Raw genomic sequence first — 27,446 nt, 5'->3', positions numbered from 1 at the left:
AGTGATCCAGCAGAAGACTGGGATGTGACACATGATGTGGAGGCTTTGTGATGTCTTCACGTGGGAGATGATTCTTCTGGACTGCTCCTCATCTCTGAATCTCTTCCTGAAATACTCCTCCTTCTGAGGGTCAGTGAAGCCTCTGACCTCTGTCACCATGTCCACACACTCAGGAGGGATCTGATTGGCTGCTGCAGGTCGTGTGGTGATCCAGAGGCGAGCAGAGGGAAACAGGTTCCTCCTGATGAGGTTTGTCAGCAGAACATCCACTGAGCTTGACTCTGTGACATCAGTCAGGATGTCATTGCTGTGGAAGTCCAGAGGGAGGCGACACTCATCCAGACCATCCAAGATGATCAAGACCTGGAAGTGCTGGAAGCTGCAGATTCCTGCTTCTTTGGTTTCAGGAAAGAAGAGATGAACAAGTTCCACCAAGCTGAACTTCTTCTCTTTCAGCACATTCAGCTCTCTGAAAGTGAATGGAAATATGAAGTGGAAATCCTGGTTGATTCGTCCTTCAGCCCAGTCCAGAGTCCACTTCTGTGTTAAGACTGTTTTCCCGATGCCGGCCACGCCCTTTGTCAGCACTGTTCTGATTGGTGGCTGAGTGTCAGCTGAGGCTTTAAAGATGTCTTCACATGTGATGGTTCTTTGTGGTGAGTCTGTTTTCCTGGATGCTGCTTCAATCTGTCTGACCTCATGCTCCTGGTTGACCTCTGAAGCCCCGCCCTCTGTGATGTAGAGCTCTGTGTAGATCTCCTTCAGAAGAGTCGTCTTTCCTGCTTTAGAGATCCCCTCAAACACACGCTCAAACTTCTGCTTCACCTTAGATTTGAATTTATGACGACAAACTTCAACACAAGTTCCTGAAAGAACAAACAGCACAGATCAGTTACTGAATGATGACATCACTTCCTGCTTCCCTGACAGAATTCACACATGAATATATTTCAAACGGACAAACATCATGTGTCATTTAGCGTCTGTGTTAAATGTGGACAAAAGTTCTCTTACTGCTCTGCAGACAGTCAGCCAGCTCATCATAATTCATTCTCCTCATGAAGGCCACTGTGAGGTCCAGGAAAACCAGTCGGATGTTACTCTGCTTCTCATCCTCACTCTGACTCTCCAAGTATTCTGCATCATTTGTCAGGAGAACCTTCTGGATCATCTTCAACTCGTTTTTCATAAACATCCCCATGTTCTCTTCAATGTTCTGCAACAGAACATCAACAGACTGAAAAGTTAAACCCTTGAGATCATCATTTTTCTGAATAAAAAAGAGAAAACCCTCACTTTAAACAACAACAATAATAACAGTCAGTCTGTCAGTGTTGATGAATCCATGAATGATGCACTGATGAACATAAACGAGAGAATAAACATCAAAGTGTTTGTTGCTGCAGCATGGAGACATTATGCACAAACTGTCCAATGAGGACATCAGATGGACGTCAACAGACCGTAAACATGTGGCTCAGGCGTCTTTGATGCTGCTGAGCAGATGGAACCCTGAGAACTTCTGAGCTCTGCTGCTTCACTCTGTGGACCAAACAGAATCAGTTTACTGACATGATGTCTGAACACAAACAGCTTCAAGTTCACATCAACCTGCATTGCTGATCTGAACACTCAAACTGGTTTTCATGGTCTTCTTCTTAGTTCCTCTGAGAGTCCCACAGTGGGCTTGACTGTCCGTCCACACAGGACCTCACACTGACCTTGTTGGTTGTGTTTCCCTTCCACAGTCTTGGCAGGATGGCCCGCCGTGCCAGAAACAGTGACGGCTCCTCCATCAACACCACTAAATGAAAAGCTTTGATCCTGACTGAAGATGTTAAATGTTGACTTCCTGTCTGTGTTTCTGGTGTCTGCAGTGAGGATTAAACTGAATGATCAGGAACTCAGGATCCGTTCATGCAACTGCTGTTATTTGACAGAGTTCCATGTCCTGTTGTGTCTCCTCACAGCTCGCTGGTACCAATGAACCTTCTCCATCTACGGGATTCTAAGTCGCTCTCACTGAGTCTGTTCTCCAGCAGGTCGGGAAATCTCTGCATGCCATAAACGGAAACACAATTTCCTCAAAGTCGTCTCTTTCTGTCCAGATCAGATGGTCCCGAAATCAGCAAACCAGCTGTTGACTTTGACAATCACCGGGTCCAAGAATCCAACAAGGTTCAAGACCCTGAAGTCTAAACTGTGGCTTTTCCACACCGAGGCTGGAAAGTTTCCTCACAGCTTCCAGATGTAAATTCTGTCCTTTCTGTAGAAACTGATATATTCGGTCCAACTGGAAGCTTTTCTCAAAATGTCAATAAAATTGTTTGTCTTCTACCCATTTAAACAACTTAAATTATAAAGTATCCTGAGAAGACACGTGAGGGTCAAAGTTTAACAAGTTCTGTCCTTAATTCACAATCTGATGTCAAAGAAAACCTCAGAATCTACTCCTGTAGTTACAAGAAGACAACTGAGGGAGAGATGCTGCAATGCTCCCATTGTGCTGCAATGCACCATGGGAGTTTGGGGTTTTAAATGTTATTTTGGGGGAGGTGATTGTCTAGTGGTTAAGGTGTTGGGCTTGAGTCCAGAAGATCATGGGTTCAAATCCCACCTGACCGGAAAATCACTAAGGGCCCTTTGACAAGGCCCTTAATCCCCTAGTTGCTCCCTGTGTGTAGTGAGCGCCTTGTATGGCAGCATCCTGACCGGAAAATTGGCAAGACGGCGGCATCAAGAACCACGGCCCTTGCTTGTCCGTCATGATTAATGAGGTTGGCAAGGCAGTGCATTCTCAGACTGCGTTGACTCTTGAACTCAGACGCAAATTGGATGACATCTTGGAGCAGATGCGTGCCTTGCAGTTGAAGTTGAAGATTTCAGAGGCCGGTGAATATTCTTAATTCATAATTTGGTTGTTCAAGTAGAACTGTTAAAAAGTGTTTTTCACTGCTCAAACCATAACATTACAGGCTTATCAAGCCTAAAGGTCAAATTTGCCGACTGTTTTCCTCCAGAGGAATTTATTCGGCCTGGGGATCATTTGGCTGTTTCTTATCTCAACTTTCAAAGACAATAAACTGCTTTGCACAGGACTGAAGTATGGTCCATCCCCCCCCCCCCACCCCATCCCCATCAACACTCCTGACACCGGCGCCTGCTCAAGTCACTCCTTTCCCCTTCTGCGGGGGCGGTGCAGTTTTAGCTGCAGCCCCCGTTACTCCCCCCAAGCTGACGGCAGTGCATCTCAGAGTTGCTGCATGGCCTTCACCCACTTGCCTCAATTCGGATAATAGACATCTTCAAACTTAGTGCACATAAACAATGTCAAATGTGTATGTGCTGTCTCCAATTCTGATGTGTGCCATTATTACGGTAAACAAGTAATAATTGTGGACTAATTGCTGTCTGAGGTAACTGGAGTGTAAACGTAATTTCTCCACTGTGAGATCAATAAAGTATATCTGATCTCTCATCTCAAATTGGCTTTTCAATATTAAATTTAAATATCCACAACATCTGTAATCTGGATCAGATCCAAATCAAACTTTGTCAGATATGAAAAGAAATTTGACCTTTTTGACAGAGTTATGAATTCTTAAATATTCGTTCAATGTTAAAGGATAGGGAATTTTCCAAATTTTTCCTGAATTTGACCTTGAAAACTGATTCTGTTCTTCTATCAGGATATGAATCTTCAGTAACAATTTCATAATGATATATGAAAAATTGTGGGCTCCAGGCTGTTCACAAGCAAACAAACAAAAACAGACAAACGTGGGTGAAAACATAACCTCCACCAACAAAGGTTTTGAGGTTATGCTAATGATGTCAATTTGGGATAAAGGCAAAGAAAGAAAAAAGGTGAAATTATGCACAAAAAAAAAACGACACACATTTAGCAGTATAACTGAAGTAATAAAAAGTTCAGTTACACACAACACCACAATTTATGCAGATATTTAAATAAAATTTATAAGAGCTGTATTGAGCCCAGGGTGGCTGGGCGCTCCCTTAGAGATAGAGTGAGGAGCTCGGTCACTCAGGAGGAGCTCGGAGTCGAGCCGCTGCTCCTCCACATCTAAAGGAGTCAGTTGAGGTGGCTCGGGCATCTTTTCCAGATGCCCCCTGGACGCCTCGCTGGAGAGGTGTTCCGGGCACGTCCCATTGCAAGTTTTACTGTTACAGTGCTGTCAACAGTTAAATATGAGGTCAAGAAAGAGGTCTTTATTTTACTTTTTATAAAACAAGTATTTATTTTCATTGAAGTCAAGAAAGGGTGACTATAAAGTGAGTTTTGGCAAAACAGGTATCATTGTCATGTTGAGGTGGCAGAGGGTTGTTGTCGACAGCTGGGAAATGTAACTAAAAAAGGAACTAGTAATCTAACTTAGTTACTTTTACAATTGAGTAATCAGTAAAGTAACTAAGTTACTTTTTCAAGGAGTAATCAGTAATCAGTAATTGGATTACTTTTTCAAAGTAACTGTGGCAACACTGCATTTGACAGATTGTGCATTGAAGCGGTACAACACGAGCGCCGAAGGTACAAAGTCTCCTTGGGGGATCCGGGGGCATGCCCGCCAGAATTTTTTTTTTAAGTGGTGCATTCTGGTAGATTCTTGAAAACACAATTCTTACTTAAAAAAAAAAAAACAAAAGTCAGAACTATCGGAACAAGCTATAACCTTAGAAAGTGATTTTTTTTCCTCGGCAAAAAGTGTGTCTTTAGCTGCAAGAAAAGTTGTATACAGTGGCACTTTTTTAAAAATGGAACCACCAATAATTTGTTTTATTTTATATGTATTAATAAAAGCTTCAGATCAATGAACATTCTCTACATCAAAATATGAGATCAAATAAAAGTTAACTATGATTTATACATATTTTCCTTTTTCTGCCAATGATGCAGACTTTCGCTGATTGAATAGTTAAATATGAAATTGGTCACTGGATTCTTGATCTCTGGACAGAAATAGAATTAAACAAAATGTGTAGTTTTTGTCAAAATCATTTCCTTTCAGGTATTAATGAGAGAAATTTAACTCCATAGCCTCTGAGCTGAGCTCTTGCAGCCGGCTGCTCTGCACATCAACATCAATGTAATTCATAAAGAACGGAGGACGTCTCGTTTTGGGAGAAAAACGGTTTTGGTCGATTGAAGTTCATCGTTTGTATTACAACATTTGGAAAGAGGTGTCATTTGATTTAAACAGCAATTTGCTTTGAAGCCACTAATTCTTATCAAAATCGATCTTTCCAACTTTACTCGGCAGAGAGCGGCGCCGTGTTTGGAGCTGTGCAGTCCCACAAAACAGAGGCTATCATTATTATTATTACCATTTCATTTACCTTCGTCAGTGCAGCTCACGCCAGAGAACCATCACATAAAACTCCGGTGTGGAACAGAGGACGATTCTCACAACAAGACAAGAGTGTCAGTAAGTGACTTTAATCTGCACAAAGCTGACTCATGATTGACAAATTTAAAGGCTTTGAGGGAAGCAAACTGAAGGACTGCTAAGGGAATTGTTAAGGAAAAAGGCTCTTGATGTCAGTGGATCGAATCATTTCTTAACCAGAAACTGAAATGTGTTCAGCTTCATATGTTGATCACAAGCTTCTTCTTTTCTTTTTTTTTTTACTGTCTCCATTCCACTTTCATTATGAAACAATGTCTTATTCATTATATCAATTGTAGTGTGTTTACCTTTGATTACAATGGAGAAAATAAATTCCAAATTCCGTACTGAAATGCACGTGGCACAAGAAGCTGATGTCTCGACTCTGTGCTTGAACCATGTGTCAAACTGCTTCATTAGAGCCGAGCTTCGATTTCTGACCAATCACGGTTCGTGTAAGTATTTTGTCTGCTTCGGTTTCATTCAGGAAATGGTGCTCATCACTTTCGTTTTCACCCATTTTGTATATAAAATATATTTTTAAAAAACAGAAATAACAGAATATTAATTTTGACTTTTACAGAAAGTAGTCATAAAACAGAAGACGAGCACCCATGAGCACATAAATATATTGACATCATGATATGTATCGATTATCGGATGTCCAGTGATACACACTGAGAAACAGTATGGAGCCGCACCACAGACCGAGATTCACCAGATCACAGAGACGTCATAAAGACAGAAACATGTTAGTGTCAGAGCTCACGTCTGTCCAGCAGAGGGACACTGTCCTTTAAAATCAGGAGGAGGACCCATGGACCAGTCACTGTTCAGGGACACACAGCTGGGTCCAGGTCCAGATGGGTCTGGACTCTGATAGACACTGAAAGACAAACAGCACCAACAATTTACTCAAGATCAGAAAACATGACCATAAATAACGTTTGAAAGGGCAAATAACTGCAAATATCTTGACAACAGGCTACAGTTTACTTTACTGTCCATCATATAAATACCTCTGTTTAAAATCAGTCAAAATGTTTTTTGACCGGTCACTCTTCAAGGACACACAGCTGGGTTCAGGTCCAGATGAGTCTGGACTCTGATGGAACCTGACAGAAAAACAGCACAAACACAATTAAGGATCAGAAAACAGGATCATCAATTTCACTGGTCAACACGTTTTCTTGCAGATTTTTTTCAAGATTAATTTATTAATGACCACACAACAAGTTGGTGGAATTTGTTTCCAGTACAACATGAAATGATCACATCTCTGTGTCAACACACAACAAACAAACAATAAATAGACAAATATGCATAGAAATATCAGTTAATGACTTGGTTTGGTGTCCGTACAGCTGTTGGAAAAAAATGTTTTTGAATCTGACTGATTTCATTGGCAGGGACCTGTAAAGGCAACAGTGTGAACAGGTGATATGCAGGGTGTGAGGGGTCAGAGGTGATTTTTATTGCCCTTTGTGTGATGCGTCTATGGTACAGTGTGTCAGTGGAAGGGAACTGAGGACTGTGATTTTAGATAATTTGTCTATTATACGTTGTAGTTTTTTGCATGAATAGGAGTCCAAATTTCCATACCAGACAATTATGGATGAGGTGAGAATACTTTAAATGATGTCGATGTAAAACTGAAGCAAGATGTTGTGCCTGATAGCTCTGAATTTTTTTGAGTTGTCTGAGAAAAAAAATAGTCAACTGATTTTGGGTAATTTTGGGGCACTGACTCCAATTCTGGTGTTAGGTTTTTTGCCAATCATATGTTTTTGAAAAATGAAGACATATTTCTCGTGTCAAGCACTGAAGCAGAAGCTGCAGTCTCACACACGTCTTCGGCACCATAAACGATATTACGGCTCTTGTTCACATTTTGTGAACCTGGTTTAAAACTCTGCTTTTGAAGCTGCTTTTGTGCGATTAGTGGCGTCAAACTCGTGAGTGAATAAGCAACCGTTGCGTAATCCATCAATACAGAACATGCTGACTGCAAAAAATGTGATGTGATCGAGGACATCTGAGCTCAGTTTTGGATTGAGCAACCAAAATAACCCTAAATCACTTCTCAAAGTCCTTGCAAGAAAAAAAAACTTTTTTGTTGTTGCTGACAGTGTAATCTCATACCTGGTGTCAAATATTTCCCAGGATGCACACCATTTGTTGACTATATGACATCACCATATTACATGGCAGGTATTCAGCTGTGATTCTTTACATTCTGTTAAATTTGTTTCTTGATTCATGATGATTTGACGAGTCCAGTCTCACGTTTTTTATGATGCTGTCACTGATACTGTCACAAAGTGTATTACATTTTCATGACACGTTCCCCCTCCCTGACTACTTTTAACCCTCACCCCAATTGCCCACTGTGTCACCCCAAATTTATTGATACCATCACATGAATACAGTACATTTTCGTGGTATCATGAAAATGTTCTGTATGTCATGACACGATCACGAACTAATGGATTAAATCCCTTTTCGTGATGCCATCAAGAAGAGATCAGGTTGGACACACGGGTCAAATCACGAGGGACAAATTAGGAAATACTGATCAGAAAGGAAAAGTGAAAATGGATGAGAAACTTGGATCTCTGGGTAATTTCATCTCTTTGTCCTCAGTACTTACTGATGTACAACAATGAGCCATTTGTTTGGGTTCAATGGTTAAAACTGATATTTCTAGTTAAATTTTCGGGAAAATGTTTGAATAAAAAACTGCCCTCTCAGGTAAATTAAGCACAAGAGCTGCTCTTGGTTACTCAGATCACAGTTGTGGCTGACTTTTGTCATTTTTGGTCATTACCACGGCAATACTTCTGTCTCTGTCAAAGTCTTCCTTTGAGGCGCATTCCTACATACACAAGTACTGACCGCGGCACCAACACGACTATCAAATCATCAGAGGAGAGTCTTGGTGAGTCTTCAACACTCTTGGTTAAGTCCTGATTGTAAAAGTCGTTGGAACCTTTGCAGCCAAGTCGTGGTCATTTTTCAATTAATTATGACTAATCAACTTCTACGCCATAATAAGGCCATGGCGCTGCCACAGAGAAGAGTTGATGGAATGTGCTCAAGATTCACCACAACTTTGACGTGGTGTATTTGTGGACAGTCAAAGTCAAAAGATATATACGAGGGCTGTCAATAAAGTATAGGTCGTTTTTATTTTTTTCAAAAACTATATGGATTTAATTCATATGTTTTTACATCAGACATGCTTGAACCCTCGTGCGCATGCGTGAGTTTTTCCACGCCTGTCGGTGACGTCATTCGCCTGTGAGCACTCCTTGTGGGAGGAGTCGTCCAGCCCCTCGTCGGAATTCCTTTGTCTGAGAAGTTGCTGAGAGACTGGCGCTTTGTTTGATCAAAATTTTTTCTAAACCTGTGAGACACATCGAAGTGGACACGGTTCGAAAAATTAAGCTGGTTTTCGGTGAAAATTTTAACGGCTGATGAGAGATTTTGAGGTGATACTGTCGCTTTAAGGACTTCCCACAGTGCGAGACGTCGTGCAGCGCTCTCAGGCGCCGTCGTCAGCCTGTTTCAAGCTGAAAACCTAAACATTTCAGGCTCTATTGATCCAGGACGTCGTGAGAGAACAGAGAAGTTTCAGAAGAAGTCGGTTTCAGCATTTTATCCGGATATTCCACTGTTAAAGGAGATTTTTTTAATGAAAGACGTGCGGGCGGATTGCAGCGTCGGCTCGCAGCCGCCGCGACACTCCGCCACAGGAAAAACACCTCTGTTGGAAGCCTTAAGGACAAGTTGGAACATGTCCAGCTGTTAAATAATTTCTCATATACTCACTCCACTGAAAGCCATCAAAAGCCGCCTGGATTTTACAAATGGTTATCAACACGGAGGTGTTTTTCCTGTGCCACCGCACCGCGCCGGCTGCGTCCCGACGCGCGGACCCGTCCGCACGTCTTTCATTAAAAAAATCTCCTTTAACAGTGGAATATCCGGATAAAATGCTGAAATCGACTTCTTCTGAAACTTCTCTGTTCTCTCACGACGTCCTGGATCAATAGAGCCTGAAATGTGGAGGTTTTCAGCTTGAAACAGTTTGACGACGGCGCCTGGGAGTGCTGCACGACGTCTCGCTCCGTGGGAAGTCCTTAAAGCGACAGTATCACCTCAAAATCTCTCATCAGCCGTTAAAATTTTCACGGAAAACCAGCTTAATTTTTCGAACCGTGTCCACTTTGATGTGTCTCACAGGTTTAGAAAAAATTTTGATCAAACAAAGCGCCAGTCTCTCAGCAACTTCTCAGACAAAGGAATTCTGACGAGGGGCTGGACGACTCCTCCCACAAGGAGTGCTCACAGGCGGATGACGTCGCCGACAGCCGTGGAAAAACTCACGCATGCGCACGAGGGTTCAAGCATGTCTGACGTAAAAACATATGAATGAAATCCATATAGTTTTTGAAAAAAATAAAAAGGACCTATACTTTATGGACAGCCCTCGTATATGTATATATGTATATATATATGTATATATGTATATATATATATATATATATATATATATATATATATATATATATATATATATACACACACACACACATATACTGTATATATCTTACGCTATATTTTATGTTATATATACATTGAAATCCAAATTAAGAGCATACAACCAGCAGTTCCTGAGATATAGCAGAACATTCATAGACGCACACCAGAGCAGAGATGACAGGCAGCGTGTAGTGCAATAGGTAAGGTTGAGGTTCGATCTTACCCACATTAAGCGCTTTGGCCCAACTGCACTGAATTGAACATATGACTTATAATTGTAGGTCTTTTCAATTTTTTATTCCGGTTGGTGGTTTACAAGTCTGAATGGGTGAAGGCTGATTTAAAACCAAGCCCCACCCTCCAGGGATGAAAACAAAAAAGCAATGTCCTTGTCATTTTGTTTTCGTTGTGTCACATAATGTGCACACTTAAAGATGAAATACAAATTAGATGAATATTAATTTTACTTATGAGTCAAATAATGCACCCATATCCTGAAAATTAAAAATCCTTTCCATTAATGCTTTGTAATTTTCAAATGTTCATTTTCATTTGAATTGTGAGCAACGCTGAGTGAGGGTATTTTTAAAAATTTAAAAAGCACACGGCCTGTTTTTCTTTTGATTTACTCTGGTCAACAAGAGCTTTCTTGCATGGAGTTTCTCAACTGATTCTGGGTAATTTGTGGGCACTGAATTTGAATCTGCTATTAGTTTTTGCCGATCACATCATTTTTTTGAGATATGAAAACATATTTCTTCTATCAAGCATTGAAGTAAAAGCTGCAGTCTTGCACGTGTCTTCAGTGCCATAAATGACACTACGGCTCTTGTTCATATTTTGTGAACCTGGTTTAAAAACTGTGCTTTTGAAACTGATTTTGTGCATGATTGGTGGCATCAAACTCGTGAGTGAAGAAGCAACTTTTGCGTAATCAATCAATATGGATCAATGAAGATTGTAGAGAAATGAGATGTGATAGAGGAAATTTGAGCTCAGATTCAGATCCAGCACCCCAAAATTATCCATAATCAGTTCTCAAAGTCCATGCAAGAAGGTTTTTATTGTTGTTGTTGACCAGTGTTTAAAAAAAATGAGGTGGGCTTCATAGATAATTGGCAAAGCTTGTGGGGAAAACCTGGTTTTGTTAGGAGAGACGGCATCCATCCCACTTTGGATGGAGCAGCTCTCATTTCTAGAATTCTGGACAATTTTATTAAACCCTCCAAACCGTGACTATCCAGGGTTGGGACCAGGAAGCAGAGTTGTAGTCTTACACACCTCTCTGCAGCTTCTCTCCCCCTGCCATCCCCTCATTACCCCATCCCCATAGAGACGGTGCCTGCTCCCAGACCACCAATAACAAGTAAAAATCTATTTAAGCATAAAAATTCAAAAATAGAAAAAATAATATAGCACCTTCAACTGCACCACAGAGTAAAACAGTTAAATGTGGTCTATTAAACATTAGGTCTCTCTCTTCTAAGTCCCTGTTAGTAAATGATATAATAATTGATCAACATATTGATTTATTCTGCCTTACAGAAACCTGGTTACAGCAAGATGAATATGTTAGTTTAAAAGAGTCAACACCCCCGAGTCACACTAACTGTCAGAATGCTCGTAGCTCGGGTCGAGGAGGAGGATTAGCAGCAATCTTCCACTCCAGCTTATTAATTAATCAAAGACCCAGACAGAGCTTTAATTCATTTGAAAGCTTGACTCTTAGTCTTGTCCATCCAAATTGGAAGTCTCAAAAAACAGTTTTATTTGTTATTATCTATCGTCCACCTGGTCGTTACTGTGAGTTTCTTTGTGATTTCTCAGACCTTTTGTCTGACTTAGTGCTTAGCTCAGATAAGATAATTATAGTGGGCGATTTTAACATCCACATAGATGCTGAGAATAACAGCCTCAACACTGCATTTAATCTATTATTAGACTAAATTGGCTTCGCTCAAAATGTAAATGAGTCCACCCACCACTTTAACCATACTTTAGATCTTGTTCTGACTTATGGTATGGAAATTGAAGACTTAGAAGTATTCCCTGAAAAACCCCTTCTGTCTGATCATTTCTTAATAACATTTACATTTACTCTGATGGACTACCCAGTAGTGGGGAATAAGTTTCATTACAGTAGAAGTCTTTCTGAAAGCGCTGTAACTAGGTTTAAGGATATGATTCCTTCTTTGTTATGTTCTCCAATGCCATATGCCAACACAGTACAGAGTAGCTACCTAAACTCTGTGAGTGAGATAGATTATCTTGTCAATAGTTTTACATCCTCATTGAGCACAACTTTGGATGCTGTAGCTCCTCTGAAAAAGAGAGCCTTAAATCAGAAGTGCCTGACTCCATGTTATAACTCACAAACTTGCAGCTTAAAGCAGATAACCCGTAAGTTGGATAGGAAATGGCGTCTCACTAATTTAGAAGATCGTCACTTAGCCTGGAAAAAGAGTCTGTTGCTCTATAAAAAAGCCCTCCGTAAAGCCGGGACATTTTACTACTCATCACTAATTGAAGAAAATAAGAACAACCCCAGGTTTCTTTTCAGCACTGTAGCTGAGTAACTGAGTATTCCTTTAACTAGTAATGACCTCATGACTTTCTTTGCTAATAAAATTTTAACTATTAGAGAAAAAATTAAATTACTCATAACCATCCCAAAGACATATCGTTATCTTGGGCTGCTTTCAGTAATGCTGGTATTTGGTTAGACTCTTTCTCTCTGATTGTTCTCAGTATTTTCATTAGTTACTTCCTCCAAACCATCAACATGTCTATTAGACCCCATTCCTACCAGGCTGCTTAAGGAAACCCTACCATTAATTAATGTTTCAAGCTTAAATATGATCAATCTATCTTTATTAGTTGGCTATGTACCACAGGCTTTTAAGGTGGCAGTAATTAAACCATTACTTAAAAAGCCATCACTTGACCCAGCTATCTTAGCTAATTATAGGCCAATCTCCAACCTTCCTTTTCTCTCAAAAATTCTTGAAAGGGTAGTTGTAAAACAGCTAACTGATCATCTGCAGAGGATAATCTTCTTATGGCCTCAGACAGTAGACTCATCTCTGTGCTTGTCCTGTTAGACCTCAGTGCTGCTTTTGACCATAAAATTTCATTACAGAGATTAGAGCATGCCATAGGTATTAAAGGCACTGCGCTGCAGTGGTTTGAATCATATGTATCAAATAGATTACAATTTGTTCATGTAAATGGGGAGGCTTCTTCACAGATTAAGGTTAATTATGGAGTTCCACAAGGTTCTGTGCTAGGACCAATTTTATTCACTTTATACATGCTTCCCTTAGGCAGTATTATTAGAAAGCATTGCTTAAATTTTCATTGTTATGCAGATGATACCCATCTTTATCTATCCATGAAGCCAGAGGACACACACCAATTAGTTAAACTGCAGGAATGTCTTACAGACATAAAGACATGGATGACCTCTAATTTCCTGCTTTTAAATTCAGATAAAACTGAAGTTATTGTACTTGGCCCCACAAATCTTAGAAACATGGTGTCTAACCAGATCCTTACTCTGGATGGCATTACCCTGACCTCTAGTAATACTGTGAGAAATCTTGGAGTCATTTTTGATCAGGATATGTGTTGGGTATTTTCTCCTCCAAACATTCTTAAAACCTTTGATAAGACAAACAGAGTCAAGAAACACCAGTGAGACAGAAAGTCAAATTTTACGCGCGGAGTGCGGCCAGGCTGTACACCAAAGCTACACTAAAGTCTGGCCTGCGCTTCGCTCTTTTTATTAGTGAATCCCTCATCACATCATAAAACTTGTCCTAAGGGGGGGGGGGGGACAACGCGAGACAAGTTTCTTCCCGTAACATAAACACATACGTCAATAAGCGCAGCTGTAAGGAAAAACAGTTTCTTTCTTTACTCTTATCGTCGGAGGTCAGCACATCTCGTTCGTCTGTTGCAGTTATCAGCTGTTCTGCATCTGCCTGGAACACTAAGCATCACATCACAATCAGTCAAAATTCAACCTTCAGTTCTTTTACTCCCAGTCGTTAGCGGCTACGAAAACAAGTTGTGTAATAATAATAATAAGTACATCCAGCTCCAACAAGGTTGAATAACACGTACATTCTCGGGTTTAAGTGCAAACAGCACAACACCGTTCTCATCAGAAAGAAGACAAAAGGTACAAATGTTTAACAGTGATAACATATATATATATATATAAAATCCTTAACATTTCCCACCTGTTTATCACCTGTTAAACATACAGTAGGCATCACCCAGCTTAGTTAGTTAGTTTATTAACTTAATCTATTCTGTCCACGTTTTTATTAATTGAACACCACCAACAGATGGAAGATTTGAATCCAGCTGCTATTTGATCAACCAGTTTATACTCGTCAGGCACTCCTCTGGGGACTCCTATTGCGTCAATATATGTTGGATTTCCTACTCCTTTCCAATCTCTTTTACTCTATGTCTGGCTATGCCTTTCTGCCAATCCTCAGGAATAAGAGAGGCTGCATATGTCGTAACGTCTTCAGGGGTCATGGGTAACAATAATGATATTAATGCACAATACCTGACACATTTCGTGGCAGTCTGTCAAAGATTCTGTTATCACCACACCACCACCATACATCACTCCTACCGACTGGTATAAATGAACCGTTTTTCTGTATTATTCGACTACACCACTTGTCTTATTACTTTTTCAGCTAAAGCTTCATAGGCTAAGAGTGTGTTAACTCATCACGTCAACAGTTCAAGCTTGAACTGGAGTTGTGAGCTTTTCAATATCATCATAATTCTCAGTACAGTCATTACAGTTTTCTCCACTAAGGTCTGACTGTTTCAATGCTTGATATTTTGGCATAGTTTGTTGGAAGGCCAGATTACACTGTACAAATGTATTTGACACCATTTTGCCAACCATTGTTTTGATATAAGGGATCACACAACACATGCAAAGTCCAATCAGAATTAGGACTATAATAACTGGTGTCACCATTTTCAATAGTAACTGCCAACATGGTCCTGAAGTCAACCAGGACCAGGGATTCCACCGGTTCACGGCTAGGGTGTCTTTATGCATTGCATCACGAAGTTTATTCAGCTCTTCCAATGCGTCCTGCATATCCACTGAATGAATGGAGTCTGGGATGAAAGTACAGCATGTTGTGTTCAGCAGAACACAAACTCCTCCCTGTGAACCAGTAAGCAAGTCTAAAACCATGCGATTTTGCATCACCATGGTACGTAAAGCATCTATTTCAGTGTTTTGAGCTGCTACTATTTTTTTTTTTAGTTACATTCATGAACAGACCCAATCGATAATTCAGAGTTTCAATCATTAATGAATTTTTTCCCACTCCTATCCAGGGGAACAATGAATGTGCTATTTTATCTCCTACAGACCACAATTTTTTGGTCCTTTAGTACATCCGAGCCCCACATGTGATTATGTGGTAACACATCTGGGTATATCAATCTCCTCCGTCTGGTGCTGCCATTCTTCTCTGTGGAGGTCCTACCACATATGTATGGTCAGTCACCTGGGTAGGTGCACACACACCACCCCAATTTGGTGGGAGACTCATGTACAGTCTGGAACCATAAAGCCAATAGATGTCATCATACACCGGAATACCATTTACAGGTGGTAGCAAAAACTTACTAACATAAGCACATGATTCATCCGTTCCCCATGGACAGGAGCCTGTATAATTACATCCCCGTCCAATGTGATGAAGATAAGTACCATCCACATATTATGTTTTGGTTAGGCTTAAATTATTTGATAAAACATACGTTTGGGTACACAGACGTTTCTTAATTTTACCTACATTTTTATTCCCTGTCCCGTAAAAGCAAATTGGGAATGGCCGTTGTGATGACAATTTAACGTGATGATATTTTTGCGTTTCCCTTCAGTCTAGTCAATGGAGCAGCACTTGGGCACGCTTGTACGTCCTCTGTTGAAATCCCTATCATATAAGTGGTTGCACTGAGGCAAGTGGTGTTACATCTTATCAGATTTGCTGAGAACTGCTGCCCCCGAAATACAGTTTGATTATGCATCCGTATGATAAGACATTCTGTCACCCTAGCAGGGTACGGTTTAGCCGTCAGAGCTGGGTGTGTTGAGGATATAGGTATTTGCGAACAAACATAACAATTAGTAACGTAATTCCATAGCCAATAAATGAACATATCTGTAACACATATTAGTATGGTATATATGAGGGTGTCCATCTGTCTCATTCACATTATGAATAAACCTCTTCTGACGTTGCTTGCGTTGTTCTCTGGCTTGGTCCACAGTGAGCTGCAATTCTTGGGTCAACCACCAGGCCAGGAATCCGAGGAGCACGAAACACACTAAGATCACAACGCAACCGGCTGCCCTACCAACAGTCCGGCAGCGGCGGCGCTGAGCACGCCGCTCCGGGGTCTGCTGTAGTTCAGTCATGATTGCTAGGATACAGTGTTGTTAACCACCTCACCTAATAGTGCAAGGATCTCCCTGCTTCACTGGCATTGAGACAATCTATTGCTAATTAAATAGACTCCCTTTGTAGCCAGACTTCCCCTTCCACTGTGGAGGCCGCCAACACACGCTGTATCTTACAGTGATGTATCCACGTTGATCTCTCCGCTATCTTTACTGCAGTTGGTGTTGTTAACAGCACTTGGTATAGACCTTCCCAACGAGGACTGGACTCTGATGAACACCCAGTCTCCTGGCTAGACTACTGGAAGGCCGTCCTGTGGAAGATCAAAATTATTCGGCAGTAAATGTGTTTAAGTTATCTCTTTCTGTGTTAATGTCTTTTTCATAAAATTTGCTAATGTTTGTTCCTCATCTGCTGTTTTAGTATCCATGTCAAAATTGGTAGACGATATGGTCGTCCATAAAGTATCTCAAATGGTGTTAACCCTGATGGTGTTGGTGTTATTCTCATATACAATTTTACTAGGTCCAACATTCAATCCAGGTTCGTTTTGTCTCTTCTATACATTTCCTTAATCTTATTTTTATTGTGCCCTTTGTCCTTTCCACTAATCCGGCACTGTGTGGATGATAAGCACGATGATTTTTGAGATTGACCTGTAGCGCTTCTCCTACGTATTGCACTATTGTATTAACAAAATGCGCTCCATTATCTGAATAGACTGTTTCTGGTATTCCAAATCATGGAATGATGTCTTTGCACAATGCCTTAGCCACTGTAAGTGCACCTGCATGTTTTGTAGGGAACAATTCTACCCATTTTGAGAAGGCATCAATTATGACTAAACAAAATTCCTTCCCTTCATGTTTACTCAGCTGTATATAATCCATATGAATCACTTGAAAGGGATATTGTGGTGTTGGAAATTTGCCTCTTTGGGGGTCTCAAATTGCCTTGTGAGTTGTGTTTTGCACATGTCATGCATGCTCTACAATGCTGTTTTGCATATGCATCGAACCCATAAAGACAAAAAATAGATTGCAATTGCGATATCATACCCCCTGATGAGACATGCGTCACGCCATGGCATATGTCCTTCAATGCGCATATTAAGCAAATATGTAGGTCTGCTTTTTTGCTTTTGCGCAATATCTCTAAAATTAGAAAGGTCTTGTCTCAGAGTGATGCTGAAAAACTAATTCATGCATTTATTTCCTCTAGGCTGGACTATTGTAATTCATTATTATCAGGTTGTCCTAAAAGTTCCCTGTAAAGCCTTCAGTTAATTCAAAATGCTGCAGCTAGAGTACTAATGGGTTCTAGAAGGAGAGAGCATATTTCACCCATATTGGCCTCTCTTCATTGGCTTCCTGTTAATTCCAGAATATAATTTAAAATTCTTCTTCTTACTTATAAGGTTTTGAGTAATCAGGTCCCATCTTATCTTAGGGACCTCATAGTACCATATCACCCCAATAGAGCACTTCACTCTCAGACTGCAGGCTTACTTGTAGTTCCTAGGGTTTGTAAGTGTTATATGGCTGGGGGGGCCTGGCTGCCTTTTTGTTTCTGTCCTTTGTTTCTCCTTCCAGGTGGCGTGCATTTGGGACTGAGTGGCTGTGTTGCTGAGGTTATCAGGACCTCACCCTGATCACCTGCGGCTCGTCAGGACTCACAGCTGAGGTGCATCTATATGGATTGGAACATGGTGGCATTTAAGACTGGAGTATACAGTGTGTATTTGCCAGAGACTCGACCTTGTGACCAGACGGGTGAGATCGTCGTCTCGGGAGCCATCTCATCATCAGTGGATGCAGAGAACGTCCAGGGTTTGATGCACGGTCTGTGAAAGAGGAGGGGGTGAGGTCTCACGCTCGTCAGCACACTTCCTGAGGTACGTTAGATTTTGTGACTAACATTTATACAGTCAGTAAATGTGGTGTCCCTCACACCTTTATTATATTGAGCTGTATGTTAGTCATGTATCGGCTTCCACTGCAGTGGAGTTTTGTGAACTGGATGTTCCATGCTTACAGGTTGGGAAGCTGATTAGTAATCAAGCCAGGAAGTGTTTGCTGTTTGTACACCTTTAAGTGTTCTCTCTGTGTGTAGAGTGTGGACTCACATAATGGTTCCTTCTTTCACAGACTCGGTTTGTTGCGGCCACCTGGGGGGTGTCGGCGGGGTCCTTGGGTCCGAACAGCTTCTGGCTCCGGACCGTTAGCGCTGCTGGGAGCGCACCACGCCAGACCGCACTTTCTTTTGTTGTATTTTGTATCACTGTTATGTATTAAATTCAGTTAGCCTTTGTACCGTGCTCTGCTTATTTCATACTGGGTCCTTCAAACGCTGGTCGGTTCTCCGAGCTGCGTCCGACACATAACAGTAAGAGTAGAATGGGAGGCAAAGCCTTCAGCTTTCAGGCTCCTCTCCTGTGGAACCAGCTCCCAATTCAGATCAGGGAGACAGACACCCTCTCTACTTTTAAGATTAAGCTTAAAACTTTCCTTTTTGCCAAAACTTATAGTTAGGGCTGGATCAGGTGACCCTGAACCATCCCTTAGTTATGCTGCTATAGACTTAGACTACTGGGGGGTTCCCATGATGCACTGAGTGTTTCTTTCTCTTTTTGCTCTGTATGCACCACTCTGCATTTAATCATTAGTGATTGATCTCTGCTCCCCTCCACAGCATGTCTTTTTCCTGGTTCTCTCCCTCAGCCCCAACCAGTCCCAGCAGAAGACTGCCCCTCCCTGGGCCTGGTTCTGCTGGAGGTTTCTTCCTGTTAAAAGTGAGTTTTTCCTTCCCACTGTCGCCAAGTGCTTGCTCACAGGGGGTCGTTTTGACCGTTGGGGTTTTTACGTAATTATTGTATGGCCTTGCCTTACAATATAAAGCGCCTTGGGGCAACTGTTTGTTGTGATTTGGCGCTATATAAATAAAATTGAATTGATTTAATTTGATTTAAAACAGTGACCGCTGGTCACAAGAGAGTGCTATGGCACTGCCCCTCAATATACTGAGTTAAAGAAAATCTACGTATATTGATGACAACACGTGCCAGGGACAATCTGACAGGACTGAATGTCGCCTGTGATATATATATATATATATATATATATATATATATATATGTATGTATATATATGTATATGTATGTATGTATGTATCTCACAATGTGGTGTCCAGAGAAGGAAACACATCTTCAGGAACAATGTTTGCTGATGTGCACAGGGCGTCATCTCTCCATTTATAGCCTTGATGTGATGGTCAGGATCAGATCATTCTGAACCACCATTTAAACCTCCAGTGACCAGCAGATCTCCTTTGTGTCTGGTCAAAGTTCTTTTGGCCTCAGATTTGTACGGAGGCCCCTGAGGCTCAGCTGGAAATAAATTAAACAGCAGTTCATCATCCATTAATACATTTGTAAACTGTGCACAGATTCCTGTGTTTGTTTACTGCACACTCAGCTTCACTATCCTGTGTGTGTGTGTGTGTGTGTGTGTGTGTGTGTGTGTGTGTGTGTGTGTGTGTGTGTGTGTGTGTGTGTGTGTGTGTGTGTGTGTGTGTGTGTGTGTGTGTGTGTGTGTGTGTGTGTGGTCAGGTCCAGCAGAGGGTGCTGTGTCCTGCTGTGGTCTGGAACACACACAAAGCTCTGCGCAGTGGTGGAAAGAGTGCTGAAAATACGCACTAAAGTACAAGTACTCTTAGACTGCTGAAGTAATACTTGTGAGTCGACTCAGTGCAACACAGGTTTGAAGCAGTTCTCAGAAACAGAAACATGGTTACACAACTAAGTATTTGCTCAGTGATTCAGAGGAAAGATAAATCTTCAAATTTATCAATCAATTCAATCAATTTTATTTATATAGCGCCAAATCACAACAAACAGTTGCCCCAAGGCGCTTTATATTGTAAGGCAAAAGCCATACAATAATTACAGAAAAACCCCAACGGTCAAAACGACCCCCTGTGAGCAAGCGCTTGGCGACAGTGGGAAGGAAAAACTCCCTTTTAACAGGAAGAAACCTCCAGCAGAACCAGGCTCAGGGAGGGGCAGTCTTCTGCTGGGACTGGTTGGGGCTGAGGGACAGAACCAGGAAAAAGACATGCTGTGGAGGGGAGCAGAGATCGATCACTAATGATTAAATGCAGAGTGGTGCATACAGAGCAAAAAGAGAAAGAAACACTCAGTGCATCATGGGAACCCCCCAGCAGTCTAAGTCTATAGCAGCATAACTAAGGGATGGTTCAGGGTCTCCCATTCTACTCTTACAAGCGCTCTATTGGGGTGATATGGTACTATGAGTTCCCTAAGATAAGATGGGACCTGATTATTCAAAACCTTATAAGTAAGAAGAAGAATTTTAAATTCTATTCTAGAATTAACAGGAAGCCAATGAAGAGAGGCCAATATGGGTGAGATATGCTCTCTCCTTCTAGTCCCTGTCAGTACTCTAGCTGCAGCATTTTGAATTAACTGAAGGCTTTTCAGGGAACTTTTAGGACAACCTGATAATAATGAATTACAAAAGTCCAGCCTAGAGGAAATAAATGCATGAATTAGTTTTTCAGCATCTCTCTGAGACAAGACCTTTCTAATTTTAGAGATATTGCGTAAATGCAAAAAAGCAGTCCTACATATTTGTTTAATATGCGCTTTGAATGACATATACAGTATATGTTTGTGTTTGCAAAGAAAACTGCTATTTTTAACCACCAAATGTTCCTTTTTCTTTAAATTTTGTAATAAGAAATTTGATTTTAAAAAATCTTTCTACATGTTTTGATTTAGAAAACAATGTGCAGTCAGTGTTCCCAGTGCATTTGTGTGTATGGAAATAAAAGCTATTATAAAGATTTTGAGCTTCATGCTTTTAAACACACAGACACACACACACACACACAGACACACACACACACACACACACACACACACACACACACACACACACACACACACACACACACACACACACACACACACACACACACACACACACAACTGTACAAGTAAAAAGTTTGAGTATTTAAAAAAGTATTTAAGTACACAGTACTCTTCTCAAAATCAAACGTATTTTACTGGAGAATAATTCATGGTTTTCTTGCAACTTGATGAGGCCCTGTGAGTTATATTCTGGTGTGACTTAGTACTCTTGAAAATACTGTACTCAATACTCATTAGATTTTAGTATCAAGTATAAGTTGCACCTGTTAAAAATGCCTCTCAAAGAGTAAAACGCAAATATCAGTTCATCATTTTATTTTCTGTATCATCAGCTCTTTAATTTGTGATTTTTGTGCATTATTGTCATGCACGTTTTGTGATTGCAATTTATTCTTTAATTATGAAATATTTTGTTTAGTTATTTAATTCCAGTAAAGTCCAATGTAAAGATAAGTCACATGACCTCCCAAATTAGTAAAACAATATTAAGAGGAAGAAGAAGAAGAAGAAGAAGAAGAAGAAGACTTAAAAAAAGGAATTTTCTCTGTTTTAAATAATAAATAATTATAGTCACCTGACAAATGTGCACTTTTATACAACCCCTGGCAAAAATTATGGAATCACCAGCCTCAGAGGATCTTCATTCAGTTGTTTAATTTTATAGAAAAAAAAAGCAGATCACAGCCATGACACAAAACTAAAGTCATTTCAAATTGCAACTTTCTGGCTTTAAGAAACACTATAAGAAATCAGGAAAAAAAAATTGTGGCAGTCAGTAACGGTTACTTTTTTAGACCAAGCAGAGGGAAAAAAATATGGAATCACTCAATTCTGAGGAAAAAATTATGGAATCCTGAAAAACAAAAGAACGCTCCAACACATCACTAGTATTTTGTTGCACCACCTCTGGCTTTTATAACAGCTTGCAGTCTCTGAGGCATGGACTTAATGAGTGACAAACAGTACTCTTCATCAATCTGGCTCCAACTTTCTCTGACTGCTGTTGCCAGATCAGTTTTGCAGGTTGGAGCCTTGTCATGGACCATTTTCTTCAACTTCCAAAGATTTTCAATTGGATTAAGATCCGGACTATTTGCAGGCCATGACATTAAACCTATGTTTCTTTTTGCAAGGAATGTTTTCACAGTTTTTGCTCTATGGCAAGATGCATTATCATCTTTAAAAATGAATTCATCATCCCCAAACATCCTTTCAATTGATGGGATAAGAAAAGTGTCCAAAATATCAACGTAGACTTGTGCATTTATTGATGATGTAATGACAGCCATCTCCCCTGTGCCTTTACCTGACATGGAGCCCCATAACATCAATGACTGTGGAAATTTACATGTTCTCTTCAGGCAGTCATCTTTATAAATCTCATTAGAACAGCACCAAACAAAAGTTCCAGCATCATCACCTTGTCCAATGCAGATTCGAGATTCATCACTGAATATGACTTTCATCCAGTTATCCACAGTCCACGATTGCTTTTCCTTAGGCCATTGTAACCTTGTTTTTTGCTGTTTAGGTGTTATGGATGGCTTTCGTTTAGCTTTTCTGTATGTAAATCCCACTTCCTTTAGGCGGTTTCTTACAGTTCGGTCACAGACGTTGACTCCAGTTTCCTCCCATTCGTTCCTCATTTGTTTTGTTGTGCATTTTCGATTTTTGAGACATATTGCTTTAAGTTTTCTGTCTTGATGCTTTGATGTCTTCCTTGGTCTACCAGTATGTTTGCCTTTAACAACCTTCTCATGTTGTTTGTATTTGGTCCAGAGTTTAGACACAGCTGACTGTGAACAACCAACATCTTTTGCAACACTGGGTGATGATTTACCCTCTTTTAAGAGTTTGATAATCTTCTCCTTTGTTTCAATTGACATCTCTCGTGTTGGAGCCATGATTCATGTCAGTCCACTTGGTGCAACAGCTCTCCAAGGTGTGATCACTCCTTTTTAGATGCAGACTAATGAGCAGATCTGATTTGACGTAGGTGTTAGTTTTGGGGATGAAAATTTACAGGGTGATTCCATAATTTATTCCTCAGAACTGAGTGAGTCCATATTTTTTTCCCTCTGCTTGGTCTACAAAAGTAACCGTTACTGACTGCCACAATTTTTTTTCTTGATTTCTTATAGTGTTTCTTAAAGCCAGAAAGTTGACATTTGAAATGACTTTAGCTTTGTGTCATGTCTGTGATCTGTTTTTTTTCTACAAAATTAAACAACTCAGTGAACATCCTCCGAGGCCGGTGATTCCATAATTTTTGCCAGGGGTTGTAATAATAATCCAATAATGTGTTTGCACCAGGGATGATTAAATGTGCTTGTATTTCGTGTGGAAGGTTCTCGGTTCAAAACCCATCCCTGCCCGTTCTCAGTGTTATACAGAGTTGCATCAGAAAAAACATTCTGTGTGAAATTTTCACCAAATCAACATGCAGATGCACTTCATATCACACCAAGTGAAAACAATGGACCAGGCAAAGGGACTAAGAAAGATGTGTTTATAATATCAAACGCTGAGTGGTGAATAAAAAATAAATTCAACTAGGCGCATCATTCGCCATAAGGAGCCCTAGAACCGATGGGTGCTGCCATTTTGAATGGTCACATGTGCCATCCGCTTCATCTGCCAGGAGGATCCGGTCATGGTGACGTCACTTCTGGTTGGCAGATGTGTCAGATCAATGTCCACTTCATCCATTTTAAGGACCCAGAGAACTGAAGGTCACATGATGTGACCTAAACTAGTGTTAGGGTTGTGGCAAAAAAAAAAAAAAAAAAAAATTGCTGCAACGGCACTTACGGTTTGCTTCTGCATTAGATCGGTCACCGGCATTGCAAAGCGCATTGCTAAAACCTTGCAGATGGAGTGCGCAGATGTGCAGGTTTTTGTCACAGAGCTCCGTGTGGAATTCCACTCAAAAGATGAATTTGTGACTTTTTTGGCAGGTTGAGTTGTTCATCAGTGTGATGGCCTGTGGAAAGAAACTGTTCCTGTGTCTGGTTGTTCTGATGTACAGAGCTCTGTAATGTCGACCAGAGGGGAGGAGTTTAAACAGTGTGTGTCCAGGGTATGAGGGGTCTGCAGAGAAGTTACCAGCTTGCTTCCTGGTCCTGAACCATATGTCCTGGATGGAGGGCAGGCTGGCTCAGATTATTTTTTTCTGTAGACCTGACAGTTTGTTGAACTCTGTGCCTGTCATGTTTGGAGGCAGAGGGAAACCAAACAGAGATGGAGATACATAGGACAGACGGAAGTGTGCTAGTGTGAATAATGACAGTGCAGCGATGTGAACTCTGACCTCTGACCTGGTCAACAGTCACAGTTTCAGATCCTGGTCTCACCTCTGATCTTTGATCTGGATCTCATGGTCCCCACATAGTCTGGTTCTTGGGGGTCCCTCCTGTGTGTCCTCACACTGATCCATATCAGAGTCCACACCTTCACACAAACACAACATGCTGTCACACAGGATTTCCCAGCATTCCTCTGTGTCACGTGACACACTCATCTCTCTGCTGAATGTCTGTTTTAATGTTTATGATGGTAACACTTTGTATTTGGTAATAATTTTGACATAAAAAATCTGGTCTGACAGCTGGACTGATTGACTAGTTACTGTAGGAAAAAATCCCCCAAATCACGAGTGACTTTATTTGAAGATTTTCTAAGTGATTTTTGTTCTTTCATTCTTAACACATCCATCAAATGAAATGTATTGTGTTGATTACTTGATTACTTATTGTGTTGATTACTTAAAAATGCAATAAAGTGTTTTGATCATATTAAAAATTAATTTAGCCTTAATATCAAATCTAAATTTCTTCTAAAAAACTTTGAAAAAGTTGTTTAACAGAAGTTTGTGGCTCATCTTGCTGCTGATGATGTCTTTGAGTGATTGCAGTCTGCATTTTGAACTTATCACTCTGTGGAGACGACACCAAATAGGATGGTGGATGACCTTCTGCTGGTGATGGACTCTGATCCCACCACAGAGCTGCTGCTGGATCTTTGTGCAGCCTTCAATGCGGTTCAGTAATTTCTTACTCTTATATTGTAACGACATTGAGATGATGGTCATTGGTCCCACAAATCAAACAACTGGATCCGGTTTCATAAAGCGGTCTAATCTTGTTTAAATGCAATCGACTAATTTTTTTTTTACATTAGTCATTGCACAATGCGTTTAGTCGGCTCGAGTTTCACTTCAGCCAACTAATTCTGGAGGTAAACAAAAACCCAACCCAGAGGTAAAAAAAACTCTTGCGCATTGGAGGTGTTGCTTGGCAACGACACTCACGAGTTGGTAAAACGGGCATTTACCAAACACCAGTGTTGTTCTCTACACTGGGGCGTCATTCCAGTAGATAAAAAGAAACATTTCAAGGAAATGCCAGAATTTGCAAACATCATAGCAGCAAAATAGATGGATATTCCTGTTTGACAACCACAGCTAGGTGGTGCTGTGATAGTGCTGCTGCTGCAGACTGAATCCAGCAATGAGAACACAACACAATCTTAAGACAAGATGAATGTGAAAGAGAATTCCAAATGGTAGAAAAGAAAATGATGGTAAGCCCTTTTCTACTGAACATCACTCTGGTTCATACACTCGCCTTGATTTAAAATCTTGGGTGGTTTGAGGCCCACCCATGTCCCATTCTGATTGCACATGTGGACTTGCATCAGGAAGGGCATCCAGCATAACCCATGTGCCAAATCAACATGTGGATCCAAACTAAATCTGTCGTGAAGACCTAATATAAAATGGGAGAAGCCAAAAGAAACTTTTTGTGAAGCTTTCTTAGAATACACAGCAGGTAGGTCAGTGGAATATGAGTTGAGGCACCAATATGTAGGGTTTTTGTTGTTGTTGTTGGGGTGTCAGTTCGTGTCAAGTGTCAATGACCTTGGACTTGACACTTCTTTTACATTTTCCCAGTCCACCCAGATATAAATGGAGACTTGATTTGGCAGTGGAAGAAATAATTTTGCAGTCTAACAGCCAAAATCACTATTGAATTCTTAGCAATGGAAGTTCTTTGGAAAAACAATGATGCCCAGTTCTCACAGGGACTGTTGCACGTGCACAGCAAAAATCAGATTTTCAGTCCAGATCAGACTAAAGATAAAAAAAAACAGGTGTTTGTCATTGAAAAGATCTGATGTGACCTCAGCTGGGAAAAGTCACTCTGCTTCACTATTTAGACACATCCAGAGTTTGAGAGTCCCATTTTACAGACACAAGTAAACCTCCAAAGTAACCAGCAAGAGCTGATTGGAAACAAACAGAGGGACACCAGATGAGCCAGCTGATTGGACAGTAGTGAAGCCTGTGTGAAAACTCTCCATGATGTCACTGACATGTCTGTGTTCCTCACCAGACCTCATACCATCACTGTCTCATTCATCCAGTAAATAACCATGTGTGATCTGCTGGTCAACAGCCAACAGAACCTCACCCACCGTCCCACCAGGATCCACAGGAACAATAACATTCCCATGAAGGAGAGATAGAGGCCATTCCTCCAGGAAACACTTAACATTTTATCAGTCAAATCAGTCAAAAGTCAAATACTGACCTGATCATCAGCAGACAACAGAAGAGATGAAAACACAGACAAAAGTGGAAGAAAAAGATTGAGTTTGTGAGAAGAACCTCTTAGGTAAACCTCCACAGCCTCTTTACCACACACACAGAACTGTAAGTGAGAACACAAATGTCTGTATCAGCTGAACTGCACCTTAAATGGACTTTAAGCTGCAGCTCCCCAGAACAAAGTCCTACGTGCTGATGACATTTAGTGCTTAACTGCCTCTTCAAAGATTTATGAGGGTTATTGTACCAAACCTGTAATCAGGTCTTAGTTAATCATTCGTCTGCCTCCTGACTGTTTGTGAGCATTTCAGAACTATCATGGAATAATTCCTGATTTATACTCAACAAAAATATAAACGCAACACTTTTGGTTTTGCTTCCATTTTGTATGAGATGAACTCAAAGATCTAAAACTTTTTCCACATATACAATATCACCATTTCTCTCAAATACTGTGCACAAACCAGTCTAAATCTGTGATA

The 27,446-nt window shown here is 40.6% G+C and overlaps 1 protein-coding gene and 1 long non-coding RNA gene across 2 annotated transcripts in view; one reads left to right on the top strand and one right to left on the bottom strand.

Annotated features, from left to right (window-relative positions):
• Positions 1 to 6,273, top strand: part of LOC117504892 — a 54,212-nt gene extending 47,939 nt beyond the window's left edge. Inside the window, exon 3 of the long non-coding RNA XR_004558951.1 lies at positions 6,185 to 6,273. This is a non-coding gene — a long non-coding RNA (uncharacterized LOC117504892). The remainder of the gene's footprint in view (positions 1 to 6,184) is intronic.
• Positions 1 to 27,446, bottom strand: part of LOC117504818 — a 3,434,143-nt gene that overhangs the window by 2,176,171 nt on the left and 1,230,526 nt on the right. The window contains exons 8-9 of the mRNA XM_034164343.1: positions 6,425 to 6,520; positions 6,175 to 6,291 (exon numbers count right to left, since the gene is read on the bottom strand). Of these exons, the coding sequence (XP_034020234.1) occupies positions 6,175 to 6,291; positions 6,425 to 6,520 (213 nt within the window). The remainder of the gene's footprint in view (positions 1 to 6,174; positions 6,292 to 6,424; positions 6,521 to 27,446) is intronic.

Source organism: Thalassophryne amazonica, chromosome 23, assembly GCF_902500255.1.
Source record: "Thalassophryne amazonica chromosome 23, fThaAma1.1, whole genome shotgun sequence".
Lineage (NCBI taxonomy): Eukaryota > Metazoa > Chordata > Actinopteri > Batrachoidiformes > Batrachoididae > Thalassophryne > Thalassophryne amazonica.
Note: the sequence above shows the minus strand (reverse complement) of the source record. Positions and strands in the feature narration are given on the sequence as shown.